Source organism: Fringilla coelebs, assembly GCF_963513975.1.
Source record: "Fringilla coelebs genome assembly, chromosome: 3".
Classification (NCBI taxonomy): Eukaryota; Metazoa; Chordata; class Aves; order Passeriformes; family Fringillidae; genus Fringilla; species Fringilla coelebs.
Genome location: NC_140030.1, coordinates 110088227 through 110110335, shown reverse-complemented (window position 1 = coordinate 110110335; position 22109 = coordinate 110088227). Strand labels below are relative to the sequence as shown.

Here is a 22109-nt window from a genome sequence, read left to right as displayed (position 1 = left end):
CATCAACTCATTTGTCTTGAATTCCCTCTCTCTGAATTCACTTTAGAAGATATATGTTTTCCCAGTTAAAATTATTTCAACAAAAACTCAAAATGCTGTAAGAGCTTTAGAGATAATGACTTATTCCACACTCACCCAGCTGTTTTCATCTGGCACCACAAAAGCAGAGCATCTTTAGCAGATTTCTTCTCTTTGTTGTCCTCAGTTTCAACGCTGATATCTTGGATCTAAAAATAATATAGAAGATTTCAATATTTCCCTGAGAAAACACATTGCCTTTTTGGAAAAGGTGAAAGGAATACTGGGAAACACCAAAATTAATGCTATTAAATGTTTATTACTATGCTATTTATTAAGAGTTACATAGTTATTATATGAATGTATTATTCTTTCTGCAAAAGGACTTTCCAGCCTTTTTAAACTAAGGGCAAAGGCCAATCTGGAACTTGCTGGAAAACAAGAAATCTCAAGCCCTAGCTGGGACACTAGAATAATTCCTGTGGGCACCCTTAATCCATGTCAGTGCCAAGCCAGCCAGGTTATAGATAACCAGCATGGAGATGGAAAGCAGCTCAGGGCAGCATTTCCTCCTGGATCTCATGTGGAGACTGGAGCTTCACATTTATTAGTGATTTAAAAAGAAAGCCATATGAATTTCCTCACAGGAAACTCCCACCACAGGTCAGCAGCACTACACAGAATGATTTATCCTGACAGGTTCCCAAGCACTTCTCCCTCCCATCAGATGGGAGCACCTGGGAGCCCTCTGCTGCTAAAATGCACAGTGAAGTACGTGACAAACAGGCATGGAAGGCTCCTCCATGTATCTGTGTGTGCACACAACTCTACCTGGAATCTCAGGATAATGGTCCAAATAAGGCCAAGTGTCAGCCTGTGATTCCCATCCACAATATCATGAGATCCCATGTTTTCTAGGTGCACTCGCTGCTCCTTCAGGAACTGGAGGGCTTTATCCACATTCTCCAGGCAATGGATGCGCATCCTTCCTTTAGTTGGTTTAGGCTAGAAGGTAAAAGGAAGAATAAACACAATTATTGCTGTAGATGGGAAGGGGGAAAATCAGAGCTTGTAAACTCCTCAGTCCTGGCCAGGGCATCACCATTCCCAGGCAGCAACGCTGCAATTGTTCCTCAAATTCCAGGGACAAAACCACTCCTTGCATCTTCCAGCCCATTTTCACCAGGATTATGGAAGCAGGTACCAAACCCATGGTGGAAAAACCAATAGACACATGGCCCCAGTTTCATTTGCCTTTCAAAGGATTTTTCCTGCTTACTTCCCTCATGTTTCCTCTCTAGGCTATTCACTCACAAGCTCAGATTTGAGCTGTGAGCTAGTCACTAAATCTCCTCCAGAAGGAAGTGGCATTGCTTTTCTTCAGTCAGTAAATCGGATAAAGAGTAAGAAAGCAACAGAGATTGATTACAATTTTTTCTCCATAGGAAAAAAAATAGTAATTAAAAAATCAGCTACACCAACGTAACACAGTTATATGAAGGCCCAGTGCAACTGCAAAAATGCAATGAATGTGTTATCAGCACGCAGAGTTCTGCTGTAAAACTGAATAAAATTAAGGGAACTTTGTTGTGCAGATGAGGATTACAGCTGAATAGCCTATTCAGTGTGCACTGGGATGTCACCAAAGGTACTCAGCCAAACAACTAATTGCCATCATTTCCTTGTTTTCTGCAGTGAATGTAATTAAGTGGCCATGGAAATAGCTCAGGCAATATCCTTGCCCCAGCCTGCAATCAAGGTGAAGAGTTTTGGCCAGTGCCATGGGACGGTCCCTGGAAACACAGCCTGTGCCACAGGGGATGGTGGAGAGGGAAGCCATGCAGGAAGATGCCCTTTGGGACACACAAACCCTGAGGCCACCGCCTTCAGCCTCAGTCAGCCTGGGTCTGTTTTCAGGATCAACCCACAGCTCAACAAGGAGGAGAATTTCCAGGAGACTCCCTCTGCTTTGGAGTATAAAAGGCCCTCCAAAGAAGCCCAAATTGCAGCCTGTGCACACCCCATCCATCCCTAACACTGCCAGTGCAAAGAGCCACAGCTGGAGCAGGACAAGCAGGTTGGCTGATGCCTCCCAGAGATTCCTCATTCAGCAGGGACAACCTGGGATCCAGCCTTTAGCTGGCACCATCAATCATTAGGAGTGTAGGAAGCTGGACCTAAGGCTTGGCTGTACCTTGGAAAACAAAACACAGGGAGGAGGCAGTTCCAGGGCAGGAGGGAAGGTGGAGGCCCAGCTGCACCCCCAGCTCCGGCCCACGGCTCCTCTCATCCCTGACCACACCTGGAGCCCTGGAGCAGCTTCCCAGGCCTGCTCAGCTGCACAAGGATGTTCCTAAGGCTCAGGAATGACTGTGACTGTGGCCACTTCTCAGCAGCAGTGGCAGACCCCAGCCTGTCCCCTCTGCCTTAACACAGCTCTTCCCACTGCCTGAGGCAGTACCTGCACCACCTCTATTGCCTCAAACTGCTGAGCAGGAAAGGATTCAGAAAGCTTTTTGTGCTCTCAGAAGCTCCAGTGCCATGGTTACAGAGCCAAAACCATTCACCAGAGATGTTTTATGTAGAGGAAGAGGCGTCTGAGTCTGGTTTGTACAAGGTGTGGCTGTGCTTGCCACACTCCCCTGCATAGCCTCAGGATGAGGCATAGTGAGACATACCTTGCACATTTATTGGGCTAACACAGATCCAGATACTGAGTGGAGGCAAAGCAAGTACCAAACCCAGAGTCTTCACATACATGTTACAGGAAAACTGGTTCTACATCAAAACCCTTCCTCTTTTCCAAGTGAAAATGACAGAATTCACTACAGAGAATGTGCTTAAGTGGTTTGACCTTTGAGCATCCAGGAACTGCAAGGAATTTACTAATCCTTAATTTGGTTAGGGAAGAAACTGAGCTAAATGCTTAATCTTAGGACAAAAACAATTCCCAGCTTTATTTTTCTGTTTGGGAGAAGCTGGTTAACAGTGTGTGCAAACCAAATTACAACTGTCCTTTCATGCTGGCTGGATTCTTTCCCACTGTGCTCAGTGAGAGCATTGCATGCTATCAGTTTCCTTCCAAACACTGCTGTGCAGAGCACATTATGCTGTAAGGTCTGGACTAAACACTAGCATTAGGAATCAAACTGAGCAAGGTCAGGAAGATGGAGGTGTTGCCATTATTGGTTGCTCTCATTCTGCGTTTCTCCAACACACCTCCAAGGACGGTAGGTTTTCATCAACAAAAATCACAATAAGTTTTGGAAAATGCAGGGTTTGCGCGATCGAAGTGAGAGGGCAAAGAGCAGTCCTGCTTCCCTGACTGGCATCCAAAATCCTGGACTCTGCTCCACAGGCTCCAGAATCTGAATCCCAGTTTCAAAAGAGAGGAAACAACTTCTGTTTGTTCCACTGCACCACTAAATACACCATTTTTATGGCATACCTATGCCAGCTTCTGCTTTCTTACCATTTGATGTTTCTTGTCTTGATTTTAAGCCTTCTGCATAAGATCTGCCTTCAAATTTCTCTGGGGTACCATGGAGATGTCAGAATCTACTTAATGTTGACTAAAATAAATTCCAAAAACTGAAGAACATCAGCAAGTGGAGGCTGCATGGCAGTCCTCCTGGGATATTTTTGGTGTGTGTAAGATTCTCCTGGAATACTTTTGGTGTGTGCAATAGTCTCAAGGTTTAGTGCATTGCGTTCACTCTTGTTTGCAGAAGAAGGTGTGGTGGAATGCACTGTTCAAACAGAGCCTGCTGTCCTCCAGCCTCAGATAAGGAAGCTACAAAAAGAATGTGTGGTGGTGCAGACAGCTGCCAATGCCAGACACAATGATGCAAGTGCAGCTCCAGGAGGCTCCTGTCCTCTCCCCACCCCATAGCTGCCCCAGCCCTGTTTGCATTTTCCAAAACCTGGAGTGAAATATGGAAATGAACGGTGCAACCACAGTCATGGGACTGCTCTGAGCTTCCTATCTGCTGCTGAAAGTCAAATCTTGACAGGCAGACAGGCAGATTTAACCAGAGGTGACACAGTTGGTGTCTCAGCCCTCAAATAAAGGGGCACGTTGGTCTCAGCTATCCTTGTGTGAGAAATACCTGCCAGCTGCAGTGAGCACATCAAACCCTGCAGGGAGCACATGGCTGAGGTGAGCGGTCTGGCAGAGACAGAGAGGGGCTCAGAGCCAACTGCAGCTGGTGAACACCAGGATTTGTTACCCCATCCACACAGGCACTTCTGTGCACATCCCAGCTCCCTCACCCTCCCAGATGCACTCAGGCAGCTCCTCTCCTGTCACCCTACACACACACTACACACACTACACTGGGCCATATGTTCCACTCATTAACCAGAGTCTTAAGCCACAGAGCTCCACTAATAGGAGAGCTTGATGACAAGTGATTACCCAGCCCCCTGCAGCCTTGGGTCTTAGCTAAAGACTGGTATTTCTTTGAAAAGATTGCTCCAAATTAGGCAGTTAAGAGCATCACCATCATTTAAGGAACTGAAGGAGAAGCTGATACCCAGCCATTTCCTGGCACCCAATTTTCCTCTTGTGCAGCACCATTTTCCACTACAAGGACTTTCTTACTCACCACCCCCTGTGCTGGTACCAAGGGGGTGCTCAGCACACCCAAAGAAAGAATTTGACCCATTTATTTATATTGATTTTAGATATTCCCCTTACCAAAGAAAGCCCAAACCTTATCTATCTGAGTAAAATCAAGTACACTCAGGGACATTCCTCAGCAGAGGGGTGTAATGAACACACCTCCAGCTGCTCTCCAGTTGTTGTCCTGCACAACCCTGGCATGCTCTGGGAAGGGAGCAGGGATGTGCCAGGCCTGCCCACCTGCATCACTGCAGGGTTTGTTAGCAGGGAAATGGGCCACTGCCCCCAGGGCCCAGGTGTCCCAGCATATCTAACTCACCACCACCAAGGGATCTCAGGGGCTCAGGAACATTTTGTACTCTGTGCCTGTCAGATTTGGGAGCAGGGAACATGCTGTTGGAAGCACTCAGCATGTTACCAGCAAGGAACCTTTGAAGAAGACTTCCTTTGATTCCCACTGAAGCCAGTAGGAAGGCATTTTAGTGGTGTCTGGATCCAGCTGAAGCAATAGAGCTCTTTTTTTTTTTTTTTTTTCTTTTAATACATAAAAAAGACATTTTCAGTGCTGAACCCTCAGCACTCAGATTTCCTATACTGAAGTTGAGACAAGGATTCACAAAACCCCACCCAAAGCCAACCCAATCCCCCCCCCCCCAGTGGATACTGATAAGCACTTACAAGTCTCTCTCCTGAAAGCACTTCCAGGAGTTTGATGAGCATCCTCCCATCTCGAAGGTCAGTGTACAGGTCTGTAATCCGGCAGGACACACGAGCCAAGTGGGAATTCACCCACTTTGTGAAGGTCTTCTTCTGAACTGCCTCACGTTCATCTGTGGGGAAAACAACAGAATGTTACTCAAAATAAACCACAGCTCACATTTCTACGTGAAAATGGGATGCTCAATCCTTTAAGATCAAATCAAAGGTATGGCTTGTCTTTTTGGGAGAATCATTGATGAAATTAGGAGTTTTCATTGAAAACCCACCATTCTTCACCTGCTGAGTTCACCTGCTCTGGAACACATACAAATCCGTAACAGATTCCCCACAATACCACCAGTCCTTTCAGATTAAGACAAACATGATAGAGAGCAGAGACCAAAGCTTCCCACTGACTTTTTTCCCTTCTCATGGCAATATTTATTTGCAGATTCAACATTTGTAACTGTATTTACACAATGTCAGCATGAATTTTTCCATAACTGCATGCCTGAGGTAGACAAGCATTTATATGAAGCCATAGAAAAATAGATTCTTTCCACCTTCCCTTCCCAGAGTCTTTCACAACAGTTTATAGAGGAAAACATTGGCTGTGAGAGCTCTTCTACTGCACAGCCTCACTGCAGTCCACATTAATTCACAAACTCCTACCCAGCTCCTATCTGCCAAGCCCAGAGCTCTCAGACACTAAACATTATACATCCCTGTGGTTACATTCGTCTGCCAAGGGCTTTGGATGAAGCCTTGTTAGCCAAAAGTCATTTCACTGAGCTGGGAAATACTACAGACCAAATTTGTCAAAACACAGGTGCTCTGACTCGGACTCTGGAAGCCACAGTCAGACAGATGAATGGAAGCTCTGCTTTCCCAGGCAGACAGGATTCCAAGCCTGCCATCAGTCTCTGTAAAGATGTTGGCATGCACAGAAACAGGACATGAAGACAGATTAATCCTAAACTGCAGTGCCCCCAGCTCTGAAAGCTCCGAGAATGTTGCTTAAAACACAGAGAACATTCCAGATGTGGCTGCCCAGGGGTTTGGTGGATGCTGTCCTCCCAAAGGAAGGATGTGCTCCCTTCCTGGCAGTGTAGCATAGTGTGGGGCATGGTCCCAGCACGTTCGTAACCAGTCACTGCCTCCAGGACCCTGGGGACAGCAGCAAAAATCATGGTGATCTGGGATGACAAAGATGCTGAGTGTGAAGGGGACAGAAAGCTGGGGACCAAGTAAAATAAGAAAAGCCAGTAAGAAGAGAAATCAGACAACAGAATGGTGATGAGTGGGAGGGAGAGCAGACCTGCACTGAGTGGTGGTTTGCACAACTGCAAAAACCCCACCCTAAGATTTCAGTTCCTCCCACTTATTTCTGAACCTCATCTTCCTACCCATGTGGTTAGACATGACCAAATCTACTGCCCTGAAACTGCCTCATTTTTGACAGTTTTTACCTACCTGTCAAGGTGTGAAATTACAACTGTGGCTTGGAAAAATGTCAAAGCTGGGGTTAGTGACAAAACAATGTGCTTTGGGTGAACTGACAGTTTGCATTTTTGTGTTTGCCCTTACTCTGCATGGAGCAGGGGGTCCCTGCGATGGAGGAAGAGAACAGGAGATCAGAAGGAACTGCAGCTAGTGTCTACTAGGCTTTAAATATATTTTTAATGAACTATTTATAGCAAGTGCCTGGGAATGCTGCATCTGCATGTCTGCTTGTCTAGTAATCCATGCCTTTACTTGAAGTATTTTTTTGAAATGAGTCACAGAAGAGAAACCTTGCAATAGTTGGAGCTTTTTAAAGAAAATTCCATCAAAAATTACGTCTCCTTTCACCAGCTTGTACAAGCCCCAGAAGAGCTCAGCAAGTTTGTTTATTTAATCACTGTAGTCTCTACACAGAAGCACAACATTCAGTGATCCCTGTGCTTACATTCATCCCAAAGAGAAATGGCAATCTACAGGACCATGAAAATAGAGTTGGGTATACAAATGTCATGTAAAACAAAAAGAGCTGTCAAATACCATCTTAAAGCCAACCTTTAAAAAAAGATTTGGTCAAAAATGATGGTTATCAATTATTCTCCCAGTTTGGGGTCACAGTGAAAGTAAAGAATGGGAAAAGAACATCCATGTGGCTTTAGTAAAAGGAGATGAAGAGTCAGGGCCTAATTTTGAACAGATGAAAGACACAATGTTGGAAATGCAGTGACACATTAAGTCATGTTGTGAAACCTTTGAAGCCATGGTATTAACTGACACCAGCCTGGGATCTTCTGGTGTTGAAAGCAAGTCAAGGAAGCCAACAGAGCAAGCAGCCCTTCCAGGACAGGGGAGACAGGTCCCTCCTGGGGATGGTGTCCATGTGGCTCTGAGGCCACTTTCCCAAAAAGCTTTCCCACCCCAGCACTTTCAGTGGCCCCAAAGGAGGACAAAGTACATTTTTCAGGCAGTGGGGACTCGGGGAAAAAAACCCTGAGAAAGTCTGACTGACTTCTTGTCTTGAGTGTTGCCTCGGCATCCTGAAGCACAGTGAACTATCAGGGAGGGAGAGGATGGGAGTCCAGCCTGGCTGGGGGAGCTGATGGTGGTGCCCTTAGGAGTGTTTTCTTTACTCTAGAGTTCAAAGCCAGCTGCTGGCTCTCCCCTTCTGCCTTCCCGTTTCCTCAGCCTTGCTCTGGGCGGCCTCGATTTCCTGTTTACAGTGAGCAGCTGCAGGGCCCGCTCGGTTTCTCTGGCTCCCGCCCCCGCCCCAGCTCTTGCCCGAGCTCCTCTCACCTGATCCCCACCCATCCTCTGTGGAACCGGCTCCTCCCTGCAGGCTCCGCCACTTCAAAATAGTGTGAGAGTCTCTGCTGGGACCACAGCTGTGCTGGTTCCAGCGCTAACTCCTCGTGCTGAGCCTACAGTCAGCTTTTCACGTGAGCTCCAGCAACTTCAGTGATGGAGCCATTCATGGCTTTTCACTTTCTTCCCATCTCTGCTCTGATTTACAGCAAGCAGGGCCCAAAGCACGGACATCGCTGATTGTCTGGGTGCAGCCCCATGGGAAAACCCTGTGGCACCACACAGGGGCCAGGCCCCACATGCCACTGCCAACTTTTGGGGACAACCAGCAACTTATGTCATAAAAATGCCACTGGAGAGACACAGCAGCTCTTTCAGGCTCCTAATGGGGCAGTCACCCAGGAAGGCCAGGCTTTATCCTGCTCTTGGCACAGGCAGAGCACAGCTCTAATTCCCCAGTGACACCCTCAGCCAGAGAAGCCCCTGGAGGGAGAAGGCACAGCCCTTCTTACCCCGCATCACTTCACTCCTCTTGCACTCCCACAACGTGGGAAAGCAAACCCAGCCCATTTGGAAATTGGTGTGACTGGGGGTTGGTCGTGTTAAAACCTCTCCTGATTATTTCTACATGGTGTTTCACAATGACAGCAGGTTTTTGCAATGCTTTTATCAACCCTGTCTAACTGATAAGCTATTTTTCTGCTCTAGGGTTTCAGGTTAAAACACACAGAGAATTAAAACCAAGGAATTTTGATTGAATGTTTCAAATAAAGAAAGATAGGTACAGAAATATGGTGCTTAGAGCCCTGACAATTTGGTTAAGCAAACAACGCAACTGTGACTCTCTTAATGTGCAAAAACCTCCCCAGTGAGGGCCAGGTGCATCCATGAATGGTGACTCCAGGGATTTAACATCAGCCATGGGCCTTGAGTGCTATTTACAAACCTCATGTGATGGTTTTGACAAACGTCCTTCATATTTTCAAAAACACAGTTAGGGATTTTGAAGATTAATTAAAATGAGAGGATATGGGTGGAGCTCCAAGTGTCCTACAGCTTGTGAAAACATTTGTTTCCCAAGGGTAAAGAGAAATGAGCAACATGCAAAACATGCAGAGCAGGAAAACGGAAGCCGCTCTCCGAGCAGTATCAATAATAGAGAATCCAACTTATCTTGGAGCAACACTGGGAAGGAAATTTCCTTTATGCGGAAGGCCCCATGACAATGCTGCCACCAGACAGGGGCTTGCAAACTCCAGCACTGTGATTGCGATGCATCAAGGACTGTCTTTGTTTAGGAGTTTAGTAAATAAACCTGAGCTGGTACACTGAAAGCATAAACTGAGCTGGACAGGATCACAAACAGGCATCTAACTCCTTCCTCGCTTGAGGGGAGACCATTCTTCCTCCACTAATTTGATGAGAAAAAATCTGACAAAAATGCAGTCCACTTTCTGAAAGCCCAGAGCACGGTTACCGAGTGCCCAGGGCGGGACAGTGACAGGGGGGGTCACATACAGCACCCCCCTTGTCACACACTCAGCTCAGCTCTGCTGGGTGAACTCAATAGGGCTGTGCCAGAATAATGGTGAATTTGTTGCAATAACTGCCCTGGGAAAGGCAGGGCTACAGGAGCTGGCTGAGAGCAGCCTGGGCCCCGTGACCCTGGCTACTCCCACATGCCAGCAGTCCTTCTGGGCCCCAGGGCCTTTGTGTGCAGCAGCACTGACCACAGCCATGGCAGAGGTTACCTCTTACCTGCCTGCTAAAACCAGACGCCCTGATCGCTTCCATACCGGTCAAACCACATTTCCAGCACACTGACCTTGAATCCCTTTCACATGGAATGGTAAATCTGTTTAGGCCGTGCTGCTGCCAGCCCTGCACAGGTAAAATGACTTTGGGGGTGTGACAGCTCCCACCAGCCCCTGGACAGGGGCAAAAGCCTCCACACAGCAAAGGGGAGGCTCTCAAAGGAGTCCAAACAGTGAAACTGGAGCACAGAAAGGAGAGCTGAAAGGAGCAGCCTGGGACTGTTGCTGGGCTCTCAGCCCCTCAGGACAGCCCAGCCACCAGTGGCACCAGCAGCCTCCCTGCTGAGCCCAGCCCAAGGGCAGCTGCTCTTGGCACTGGCACTGGCCATGGATCCCTACAATACCTCAAGCAAAACAAATTACCGATGATTTTTAATCCCTAACCCCAAAAGCTCCATCTCCTGCAGGTTTCCATTTTATGCTTCCATGCTGGAAGTAATTTCTCCAGCTTGAAATGATTATTTTTTTTATTATAGCATCCAGTGTGTGCCCTACATGAAGCACTGCAACATCCACTGACTCAGAGATCAGCTGAGTGCTGTTCTAAGCACACCACTTCTGCTGATATCCACAATCCACAGCTTCCCAGAATTTCCCAGATGATATCCTCATTTCACAGAGCACAAAGAAAACAGAGCTTCCTTTCACAGGACAACGTTCCCATTGCTGTTGGTGTTCAGGGTGCAAGATATTCACCCTATGCTTTCTCACAGATCCAAGGATGTGCAGTGAAATAGCCAGTAATATTCACAGCTTCACAAATTCCAGCTGTGCTTTGAGGTTTTTCAGTTGAGAAAGATTTGTGAGGGAAGGGCAGATCAGCTACTGGGACCAGAATGTGGTGATCAAGTAAGATTTTATCAGTAAACAACACAAACAGATGTGCTGTGATAACCTTCACTGCTTGCTGGAGTAAGTGAAGAGTGATAGAGAACATGAAATAACTCTGACATGGGCCCAGCCTCTGATATTCCAGGCAGGCTTGAGTGGAGCAACCTGGCCTGAGGCAGGCAGAGCCCTCAGCAGGTGTGACACAGCTCCTTTGGTCACCACTCCAGCAGCACCTTGACAAACAGAGCTGGTGGCTCCTGCCCCTTAGATTCCCTGTGCAAATCGAGGGCTGTGTGCTCAGAGACAGCTGGGGACTGCCAGCAGCCCTGGGCTGTGCCTCAGGCTGGAGAAGGAGGCTGAGGCTGGGTTTGTGTGCTCCTCACAGCCCAGCAGGACCCCACCCTGGGGGGAGAGCCCTGTGGGACTGCAGCCTGTGGGGTGTGCAGCTATGCAAAGCACTGAACTGATGCAGCACTAAAATAGCCCAGAGGATAAAATGCACCTCACATATCCACTGAGGAGAGAAACATGTGGCTTGGGCAGACACTCCCGAAATGATGGCCTTTCCACATGGTCCCACACATGCTGTGTTCATCCTTGGGCATCAGGAAGCCCAGAGAACAATGCATAAGCATGCACAGCCAGGCACAGATAGGCTAAATAGAAATAGATTGGAATTGATCTATGGGGAAGAAAATGAAGGAAGGAGGAAAGATGACTATTAGCTATCAGCAGAGAACATTCAAGTTTCTTTTAATATTCAGGCGTCCTATAGCAATAAACTGAGCAGTGGATGTTGCTTTTCTGCAGCTGCAGATGACAGGTTAAGACTGAAAATTTGGATTGATAAAAATGGAAGAAACATTTTTATTAATGTAGAAAACACAAGTCCATAGTACACACATGCAGGAACAAGGAAAAAACTAGAACAAAACCTGCAGGAAGTCAGATTTACACATGACACAAAGAACATGATCCACGTGGGTCCAGTGCTTAGAAAAATGCATCTCCTTCACTTTAATCTTGCTGACAGTTTACCATGGAGGAATGGGAGTGGAGCAGCTGATCATTCTCATGCAAATAGATGCATTTGTTAATGGTTATTTTATGGCACAAAGCAATCTGCGGAGTGATTTCCAATCCAAACTGGTGAGATCACACCAAAGCTTTTACATGCTCCAGCATGACTTACACAAGAACTTGAATGCAAATGTTAAAGATGACAAAGCAACGAAGGGATTTTGTTTGTGCTGTGTTTAGCTGGTGATTTCATTAAGAGCAAAATCTTTGCTGCTTTCCTGACTCTGCTACATGGAGACAATTGTGGAGAAATCAGGGGTGTGTTCAGCAATCCTTTTACTTTTACTAGGAAGCACCAGCCAGCTGCTAAATCCTATTAAATATCTACCCTTCCCTAATAAATGTTACAGCATGTGACCACTTTCACTGCTGAAAATCCTCTGGAAAAGAAAAAAGGGAAAGCTACAGAATGCAGCTTGTGGAACAAACAATTCTGCTGCTTTCTCTCTTTGATGGCACTAAACCTCCCTCAATGACATGATGCACTGAACAATGTCCAGGAGCCAGCCAAGCATTGTGGGCTGTGGAAGGGCAGGTCCCTTAATTTTTACACAGAGTTTATGACATTTTGATGTCAGCAACACAAAAATGAAGATTCCACAAGCCAGAGAGGATTCATCTCCAAAAAGTTACTGTAAAGCCTCCCACAGCAAATAAACATAAAAGTCATCTGGGCTTAACAGATTAAACTGGTGGAAGAACCCAGCTTTTGATTTATAGTTTTTGTTTCAGTTCAGAAGATAAGATGACATATTTAAGCAGATTTAGAGCAGCAGGTGCCCAGCTCTCCCTGCATTGGTGATGGCTGTGTGAACTGCTGGTTTAACTTCAGGGGACTGGAATACAAACCAGTGTAACCATCTCCCACAACATGCCCAGCTCCCTCTGTGGAAAGCACCCATCACAGGGCACATTACAGCAACAGCAAGTCAGCTGCTCTTCTGGTTCTCCAGGAACCCCTGAAACTGCTGGTTCTTCTGTATGAAATGCAAAACAGCTACACAAACACCACCTTTAGTGGGTAATTCAAATGATTTAACACTTCTGGGGGCTGCTCTTGGAAATGCCTACACACACCTTCAACTACCACCACCTGCCCTGGGTTGCACATGACAGCTGAACAAAATGATCACAAGGACCAAGGCCTGAATCCCAAACTGTTTCACAGAATCACAGACTTGGGTTGACAGAATCTTAAATATCATCCAGTTCCACCCCTCTGCCATGGGCCAGGACACCTTCCACAAGGCCAGGTTACTCAGAGCTCCATCCAGCCCAGCCTTAAACATTTCCAGGGATGGGGCAGCCACAGCTGCTCTGGGCAACTTGTGCCAGGGCATCACTGCCCTCATAGGGAAGAATTTCCTCCCAATATCCCATCTAACCCTTCCCTGTGTCAGTGTGAAGCCATTCCCCCTTATCCTGTCACTCCAGACTCTTGTAAACAGTCTCTCTCCATCTTTCTTGTACCTTCTTCAGGCACTGCCAGGCCACAATCAGGTCACTGAAGCTTCTTTTCCTCAGACTGAACAATCCCAATTCTCTCAGCCTTTCCCAAAGCAGAGGTGCTCCATCTCTCTAACCATCTTGGTGGCCTCCTCCGGGCCTCTATTCCTCCTTTCTGAAGAAAGATGTTACAAAGCCATATCTACAGCAAAATAGCAGAAGTACAGATGAATAAAGGAGTAACTTTTTGGCCTCATGACGTGCAGTGTTCAAATGGGCCTCCTTTAAAAAGCAGCATGGAAAATGTCTCAGTGCTGTTGGCATTTTACACAAAAGGACACAAACCCCTCATGGCTGATTTGATGTCAGTGCTTGTTGCCACTTTTCCCTTTTGCGTAAGAAACAAATCACTTCATCAAAAGGAGCATGGAAAAAGCATCTGCCTGTCCCAGGACACTGACTGCAAAATTCCCACAGAAGAACAATGAGAACCTGAGGTCACTGCACTGTTTCAAGTGCACAGAATCTTGGGGGGTCTTGGCAGTTTCCTTTAAAACACATTATATGCATAATGCAGGGAAGTGCCAGGGGATTTTTGAGGGGGACAAAACCATTTTTCTGTACATGTCCAAACCACTCTCTGACTGGCAATGTTGAATGAGTATGAGAGAAAGGCTTGGCCTGGGCAGGGAACATGCCAGGTCCTTCCCTACATCAGACCCATCTTATTTCTCTCTGTGTTTACCAAACCCAGCAGAATGAGAGTTTTTACTGTGGATTTCCACTTGTCTATGGGAAGGAAAGCAAGGGTAGGAAGAAGGAGCTGGGGAGTTTTATTATTTCTGTTGTTCTCTTTTCCTTTCAGCATTCCTCCCTCTTCTCAGCACTGCAGGAAATGCAGCTGCTCTCACACAAGACTACTGGCACTGCAATTCCTTCTGGTCCTGTGTGCCCAGCCTGGGAGCCTCGTTAGCCAGGAATTTGGAAATACAGAATTGTAAGTGACATTAAGCAGAGATGAGTCACAGAGAGATGAGCATCAGGACTCAGCACTCCTCAGGACAGCAAAGTGCATGGTGAATCCCACCTTTTCCAGAGCATACCCTGCACTGTGGGTGACCATTTCCAGTGGCACATGCCACCCTGGAGGGAGGAGAACTGCCAGGATGCAAGGCTGGGGACAACCAAGCAAAGGCAATCCCGATGGGATATCCAGAAGAAAGCTGTCCCTGTGAGGGTGTTGGGACACTACCTCCCCCACAGGCTGTGGGAAGTCCATCCTTAGGAAGAATCAGATCTCAGGAGGACAAATGCCTAAGCATGGGAGCTGCCTCTGCCTTGAGCAGGTGTGCTGGACTAAATAAACTCCTCTTCCAACCTGAAGTAGTCTGTGATTCTATAAATTCCAGCAAGCTTAAATAAGAATAGGCCAGAAGACTGCCAGTATTCCTATGGAATCCCACAGAGGGATTTCAGAGGGCTGTGGGATCTCTTCTTTCATCTGAGGCACAAGTTGAGACATTACATGGAGAGCAGAGTCAAAGCTGTAGAATAGTTCGACCATGTTTCTGTAAAAACTCACTGCAATCAGAAGGAAGAATAGATGAAAGAAAGCCAGACTTTTGTCAGTTTCATGTTTAAATCTGATTTCACCTTAATGACAGAGAAGCATGAATAGAAAATAAAGAAATCTACAATGACTGCATTTAATCCTTTCAAAATATTAAATCTCTGTGCTAAGAGATGTTATCATTATAATTAATTGCTGCTAAATTATAATTTTCATTATCACAGAAATATTTTAAATGGAAGAACATGTATTTAAATAACCATTTTGTTGATCAGGGATTAATAAGAGCTGAATTCATAGCCTTGCTGAACAATGTGTTAGTTCCTGCAGTTTCCATGGCTACACAATCATTTACTACTGTTAACTGTGTGCCACACTGTAGAGTCAGATGCACTACACTGTGCTGACAGGATGCTGAATAAAAGCAGCAGCACCACAGGTAAGCCAGACCACAGCTCAGCAAACTAAATCCCAGAGGTAGAGACTGAATGAGTAACAGCAAAAAAAAATACTGTAGGTTGCAATAAAAATCACTTGTATAACTGAAGGAACCTTGATATTTATAAAATGCCATTATTTTTAAAAAGAGAGTTTTAAAAATGCATTTATTTTAATGAGATTTGATACAAACTGCTAATAAGAAGCATTAGAGAAAAAAATCCCTAATCTTCTCTGGCTCTAATCTGCAAACCCATCATGCAGAGCTCCCAAGAAAGTCCTGGAGTTAGAGTCTTTTGAGATTGGCAGAACTGGCACCTTCACCTGTTTTCTTGCTGAAGAAAAGCTCCAGAAAACCGAACCATGATCTCAACTTGAACACCCATTCCAGCTAGTCCCTCTGTATAGTAAAGGAGTTCTTTAAGAAATCCATGTGGCAATTAAAGAATTAACAATAATAAGAAATCTTTCTTTTAATGCCACACCTACTTTATTGGGACTTCTGAGGCACAAACAATTTGCACATGCATTCTAGTTCCTCACCTCAAAATTTTCTTACTTGCCTGTTTGATTCCAAGCCAAAGGTCATTTACTGATCTGCTTTTGTGGGACAATGTGACATGTTTAAGCAAAATCATTTTAGCCTTTGGAATTATGCAAGAGTGGGGAAAAGAGATCCCTTTCCAGCACAGTATTTCCTGCCCAGGTAATAACTTTCAAAGCAGTACCAGAAAAAATCCCTTTGTTTGAAACCCTCTAAAGTCTCTCTGAGATTTAAAAGGTGATGCAAATTTGAAGAAATTAGGGTAAAATTATACTTTTAATACTTTAAATGTGTATCTTCATCCAGAAACATCACCTGTTTCTTGTTTTTCTAGTCTTAAAAGTGGACTTGTGAGTTGTACTGATTGTTCAAGGCCTTGACTGCAACAATTGGAAGGCCCTACATACGGACAAAGGTGTGGCTTCTGTGGAAGGGCTCCAGGAGAGCTCCCAAGTATCTGCCTTTCTTTCATTTTTAGCACAATGAGAAAATTATAACAGCACTCAAAGACTCCTGATCACAGTCATTTCACTGATGCCTCCTTAGCCATGTTGACATCATCTCCATATTCTGGGCTTTTGCCCCTCAAAATGCAAATTGGTGATGTGGTGTTTTCTTTAAAAACCCCCAAAAAACCAGAATAAAGCCCAAAACAGACTATGAGGTAATGGAATTAATAAGGAAAAGCAACTTCTGAAAGTTCAGGGTCTAATTAATGCTCCCGGTCGTCTGTTAGTGTAACAGCAATGTCATTAGAACATAGTTCAGGTGCTGGTTAAGCACAGAACTACTGCACATTTGCACAGACTATTTGTGTTTGCACCCATTTTACACCCCCAAATCACACAGACACAGGGGTGCACAGGCCTGACAGTGCACTGTGGCACCTCACACTCATTTGCATGTTCCTGAAGCCTCAGTCACAACTCACTGATTTTCAGGTCTCCAAATTAACACACATTTCACCCCGACTCAGATACACCAGATGTTTGTGCAAAAGGAAGAGTCCCATGAATACAATCCTGAATGTGAAGACCAAGGTGACCTGCACCTGATGCCAGGGAAATATTTCTAAACTTGGCAACAGGAGCTAAACCAGAAGGGAGAGCTGAGTTGTGGAGCACAGAAAACAAAAGGTGTTCCTGGCATTAGGTGGCTCACACAGGGACACCTGAAACCACCAGGAACTGGACAGGATGGGTCACGTTCACGAGGCTGGAGGAAAGGGAAAGGACAGCCACAAACCCAGCACCCTGAAATGGGCACTGCAGAGATCACAGCACCCTGCCCAGCCATTTCATTCAGGAAAAACAGGGGGAAGTCCCCTTGGAGCTGCTGTTTTATTGCATGCTCGTCCCTGCCCTGCCATACCCAGCGTGGGGAGCAGCTCTGCTGGCGCCAGGGCAGAGCTCCAATCCATCCCTGAGGGGGATGGCACTGCCAGGACGTGCTGCATGGTTAAAGGGTTTACATATTAGGTGTCCTTAAGTGTTGTCTGCTCTCCAGGACAACTTGTGACTGCTTTTATTTAGGAAAAAGTATGTGCAGTGAGGAATTAGCTGGAACACGGCTGGCGCCAGGCGCTGAGGACACAGGAGCATCTTTCAAGCGGCACAGAGCATCATTAGCATCGGTGTGCTGGCAAACACCAGGGCAAGTCAACTGTTAAGAGCAAAGGCTCCAGTAAATAAGGTTTATATCATGGGAATTTTATTATATAACCTATCAGACATATTTATTTTGGAGGAGAGGCAGAGAGAGAAGCATTTAGTAATACATCAGCAGCAGGGGATCTATGGAAAATAAGTTCCAAAACTTCCACGTCTCACCCTGTGAGTTCCTCTCCTAAGGACTTAGACCATAGCTAAGAGCAATAGGTCCAGATACAACCAGCACTTAATCTGCTATTAAAGGCTGACAGATTATCAGGGCACCTGACAGTAGCCAGGATGTCACCAAGGGAACAGTCAGAAAAGAGTCTGCAGGCACTGCCAGTTTTCTGAAGAGACTTCCTTGATCTAGAAGTGGCACACTCTGTTCCTGATCCCAGGGGAGGCCGTGAGGATGGAACTCACACCCCACAGGGTGAACAAAGAGACAGGGAGAGAGAACACGAGACACTCAGCACTCAAAGGTAAAGGTAATCCAAATTACTGAACTTCCCGTGACGAGGATAACAGAAGGGTCAGAAGTTCAGAACACCACCAATATTTGATGTTTCCAGACACCTCCCCTATTTATTCAGAGCCTGCCTTAAGTGCCATTCCGTAATGGCTCTTACTCATATCAGCCTGCAATCACAGTACAGTCACATCTGTGATTTCACAGCAGTCTCTCCCATTTTATTGCTGGGCAATCTGAGCTGGCAGAGGAACACACCCTGAAAAAAGCAGCCGTTGCACTATCAAGCTCTAGCTTCCCTCCAAATAACTGTGGAAAGATACTAAAGTAGATGTAGAATTAATTATTACCCAAAGCAAACCGTAGTTAGTTGACTAGGGATGGGATGGTCAGGTTTTCACTTCTCTTTCTTCCTGGAACCAAATCATAATCAGATCATATTGGCAAAACCTGGAAACACTTCCTGGACAAAATGAGCATTAAGAACTGGACTTTGGAGGCTTTTTGAAAGGACAAGGTAGAAGCCAATATATGGTATTAGCATGGAGGAGCTGAAACCAAGTTGAGCTATTATTTGAGAAAAATGTAGGAAGAGGAGTGGATTTGAGAGACAAAATCCCTCAGCACTGTGTTGTTTGTGCAATTCATTTTAATGGTGCTGCATTAGTTTATGCTATCTGAGACGTGGGTGCTGCATATGGGCTGATTTTCTGCAGTTTGCCAAGCCATTAAGTGAAATTTAGGTATCTTTATTAAACCACAGGGGTTTGATTCCAAGAAAAATCTGGGCAGCCAGCATTTATTCTGTTCAGATAAACTCTTAAATCTCTTTGTGACCACATGTTGTTTTGTTTAATCTTAGAAGGCATAAGGTCACCCTTCGCTTGTGATTAGAGTACTGTGGTCACACAGATCATGTTTGTACCTTGCCACTGCGCTTTTTCCACTGACCCTTTGGCGAGCACTTCTCCAGCTCCTCAACCTGAAAACAGTCACAACAGAACTAAAACAGGCGAGAGAACTTAAAGCCACTAATCTCAAAGCCAAACCAATCCTAAGAAGCACATGGCAGGCCATTTGTTTGAAGTCTCTGCAAGGACACCAAATATGCTTTCTGTACAAAGCCATTTGGAATGATACTGCTCTTTTTTGCTAATATAAATAATACATAAGAATCATATTTGTGACCTCCTCCCCAAAGAGTTAGCTAAAATCAGTGCAGGATTGTGCATACTACTGATTCCCACCAAAGAGCCAACTGACCCTGTCCAGTGTCACTTTGTCATGTATGTGTAACTGGGCTTATCCTTTCAAGTTCCAGCTTACATTTTTATGAACAAACCAAACTTGACTGAGCAGAGAATTATCAGCACTTCCAGTTATCCATGAAAAGGCCACTTGGTAATGCCAGCTCTTTCACAAGGCCTTTGAAAAGGCAGGAGCGTGGCCCCCAGACCATGTCCCAGTGGCTGCCTGCGTGTCTGCCGGGCTGTGCTGTTCCCTGCACTGAAGGGCCTTTCTCTGTAAGCTCCTTTCTAGGGAACAGTGGGGCATTGAGCAGGGCTACAAGCCTGGTTAATATTAGTTTGGCTACAGTAGTGCTCTCCCAACAAAGGAGGCTCTCAGCCCGGGATACCCTCGCTCCAGCAGCAAGTGCACAAGGGCTTTTGTGTGAGCGTGGGCTCTCCCAGCCACCGCGACCTCGGGCTCCGCATCACAAGTCACAAGCACGAGTGCTCCCCATCCCTCTGGGCCTTTCCCATCCCTCTGGGCCTTTCTCCTCTGACAGAAATGTGAGGACTCAGCTTGATGCATTTTCAGGAGCAGTGAGCAATTTTGGGCTCACGTGCTGTCCTTAATTGCACGAGGCTCTCCGTGTGGACAGGAGGGCCACAGGACTCTGGGTCCCAGCAGGGACATGTTGGAGGCACAGCTGGGAGTGAGGCCCTGCTCCCCCAGCACCCCTGTGCTCACCGGATTCCCCTCTGCTCCTGCACTACAACAGCCACCACCTTGTTCCTGCTGCACTGAATTTCAGAGCTGCTGAGATGCCGAGTAATCCACCAGCTTCTAACTCTCTCCACAAATGACCCTTTACTTTGAAAGGACTTGTTTTGAGTGGGAGAGGAGTTGTTTACTAATACTTATTAAACAACTTTAATCTTTGATGAAGTGTCACTTCACTCGGACAATCACACTGGGATAAAGGCCATTACCTGCCAGGCCCAGATACAAACATCCAAATGGAATTTCAAATTTGATTTCCTCTGGGAAGAGCAAAGCAGATTCTCAGACACCTTATTTATGATATTCTACCTCCTTTACCACAGCTTTGAAAGTCAACAGAGACTAATTTCCAATATTTGGTGTAAGAGTTTTCCCAAACCCAGCTATTCAATGAAGATAATTCATTTTCACATGAGGAAAAGATGTCATTGTCATACCCTGCTACTTAATAGCTGATACTTAATACTTCTCAATTCAACTTAAACAGGAACAAAAAGACCTTCAGAGCTGTTAGTAATAAAATACTCATGAAATTCAGACTCTGTGCAGAAGGGGTGCAGTTACCAAACCACACACCCTGTGCTGGGATCTCACAGAAGAGAAGTTTAGTAGAGGGAAGACAGAAAGGAGATTTTGTGAATCACATAATTAGATTTTCTTCACCATTTCTACTAAGCTTAGGTAGCAGCTCATCCACTTTAATAGTCAAAGCATGCACCCAACAGAAAACAGAGAGATGAAAGAAACTAAGGAAATAGAGGAAATCACAAACCCAAATTGGGAAAGAGCTCAGGAATGGAAGACAACCATTGTTCTGTTGTTTTATCACCACTTTCATCTCTGTCGTAGGCTTGTTTTATAGCCCCACTTTCCACACAACATAATGGCAAAACCCACAATCCATTTGAATAGGGCTTTTGGATAGGAAAAATATTTGGGATAGGAGCCTGTACTCCCAGGTGATTACAACATGCCCCTGAAACATTGGGATGGTCTGTGACACGGAGCTTCTTGGACACATGGAATGCAGAAACACCCAAGGGCTGATTCCTGTGCTGCATTCCCAGGTCCATGAGCTGTGGAGATTTACACCAGTTGAGCACCACACAAATCATTTTGCTCTGGCTACATATCTCCTGCAGGGTATTCAAAACACCCCACTGCCCCATGTGAAAATATCTGCTTACAAGTTTTGTTTACTTCATTTCAGAGCCACAAGAAGTGCTCCAGAACTGCCCTTTTTAAAACAAAATTAGGCTAGAGCACCTAGAGATTTCTGATTGTTTTTAAATTAAGTTCCTTACGCACAGAGTTAAAAAACTAAATGTTACAAGCATACTCTAAATGAAAATTGAAGAGAACAGACTATAAAAAACCTGAGCCAACAGCTCAGAGTTGTAAATGTTCACAGTTATTTCAGTGAGAAGCCAAATCCAATTTAAATGTTTACTTTCAACCTGTATCAACACTGACCACATGAGCAGAAATACCTTACCCTTAGCTCCTTTAATTTGCCTTCTCTATCTCCACAAGTACCAAAACCCATGACCAGAAAAATCAAATTTCTGCCCAAAACCTGAGTCAGGATTTAGATATGTTTGCAGGGATCTTTGCACTGGAAGGAATAAGGGCCCAGCTATCACAGAAATGCACATTTAAGTCACTTTGGGATCCCTCTAAAACTCCTTGCAAATCTGATAGGACTTCCAGCGATGCAGCTTGTGCTCAGGTGTTCACCCAAACCAGAAGACTCAAGTGTGCTGTGACACATTCAGGCTTTGGAGCGTTGCAGACACCAGAAAATCAAGCAAAATTTGCCACAGAAACAGGAATTTCCACCTTTGGTGGATCTGAGAACATGGTGGGGGGAAGGGGTGTAAACCAAAAATCCGTGTAACCCAGACACATTTCATCCAGAATGAAATTCAGCCTCCCTGCATTTCAGCTTTAACAGAAATTACCATGACAAGAAATGCCAGTGACCCATTTGGTAGGCAAAGTAGGGTGTCCCAGGTCAGTAATCAGTGCCTGGAGCTATGCAGGTCACTGCTCCCAGGAGACTCAAAGCCTTCTCAAGGTAAATCAGGAGGGGACTGCTGAAACTGGCTGCTCAAA

At 45.6% G+C, this 22109-nt stretch overlaps 1 protein-coding gene across 3 annotated transcripts in view; it reads right to left on the bottom strand.

Moving 5' to 3' along the window:
* The window catches only part of SPTBN1 (spectrin beta, non-erythrocytic 1), a 116487-nt gene that overhangs the window by 41781 nt on the left and 52597 nt on the right, over nucleotides 1-22109 (bottom strand). For all 3 annotated transcript variants that reach the window (XM_084203481.1, XM_084203482.1, XM_084203480.1), the window contains exons 3-5: nucleotides 5321-5472; nucleotides 850-1023; nucleotides 136-227 (exon numbers count right to left, since the gene is read on the bottom strand). In XM_084203481.1, the coding sequence (XP_084059607.1) occupies nucleotides 136-227; nucleotides 850-1023; nucleotides 5321-5472 (418 nt within the window). The remainder of the gene's footprint in view (nucleotides 1-135; nucleotides 228-849; nucleotides 1024-5320; nucleotides 5473-22109) is intronic.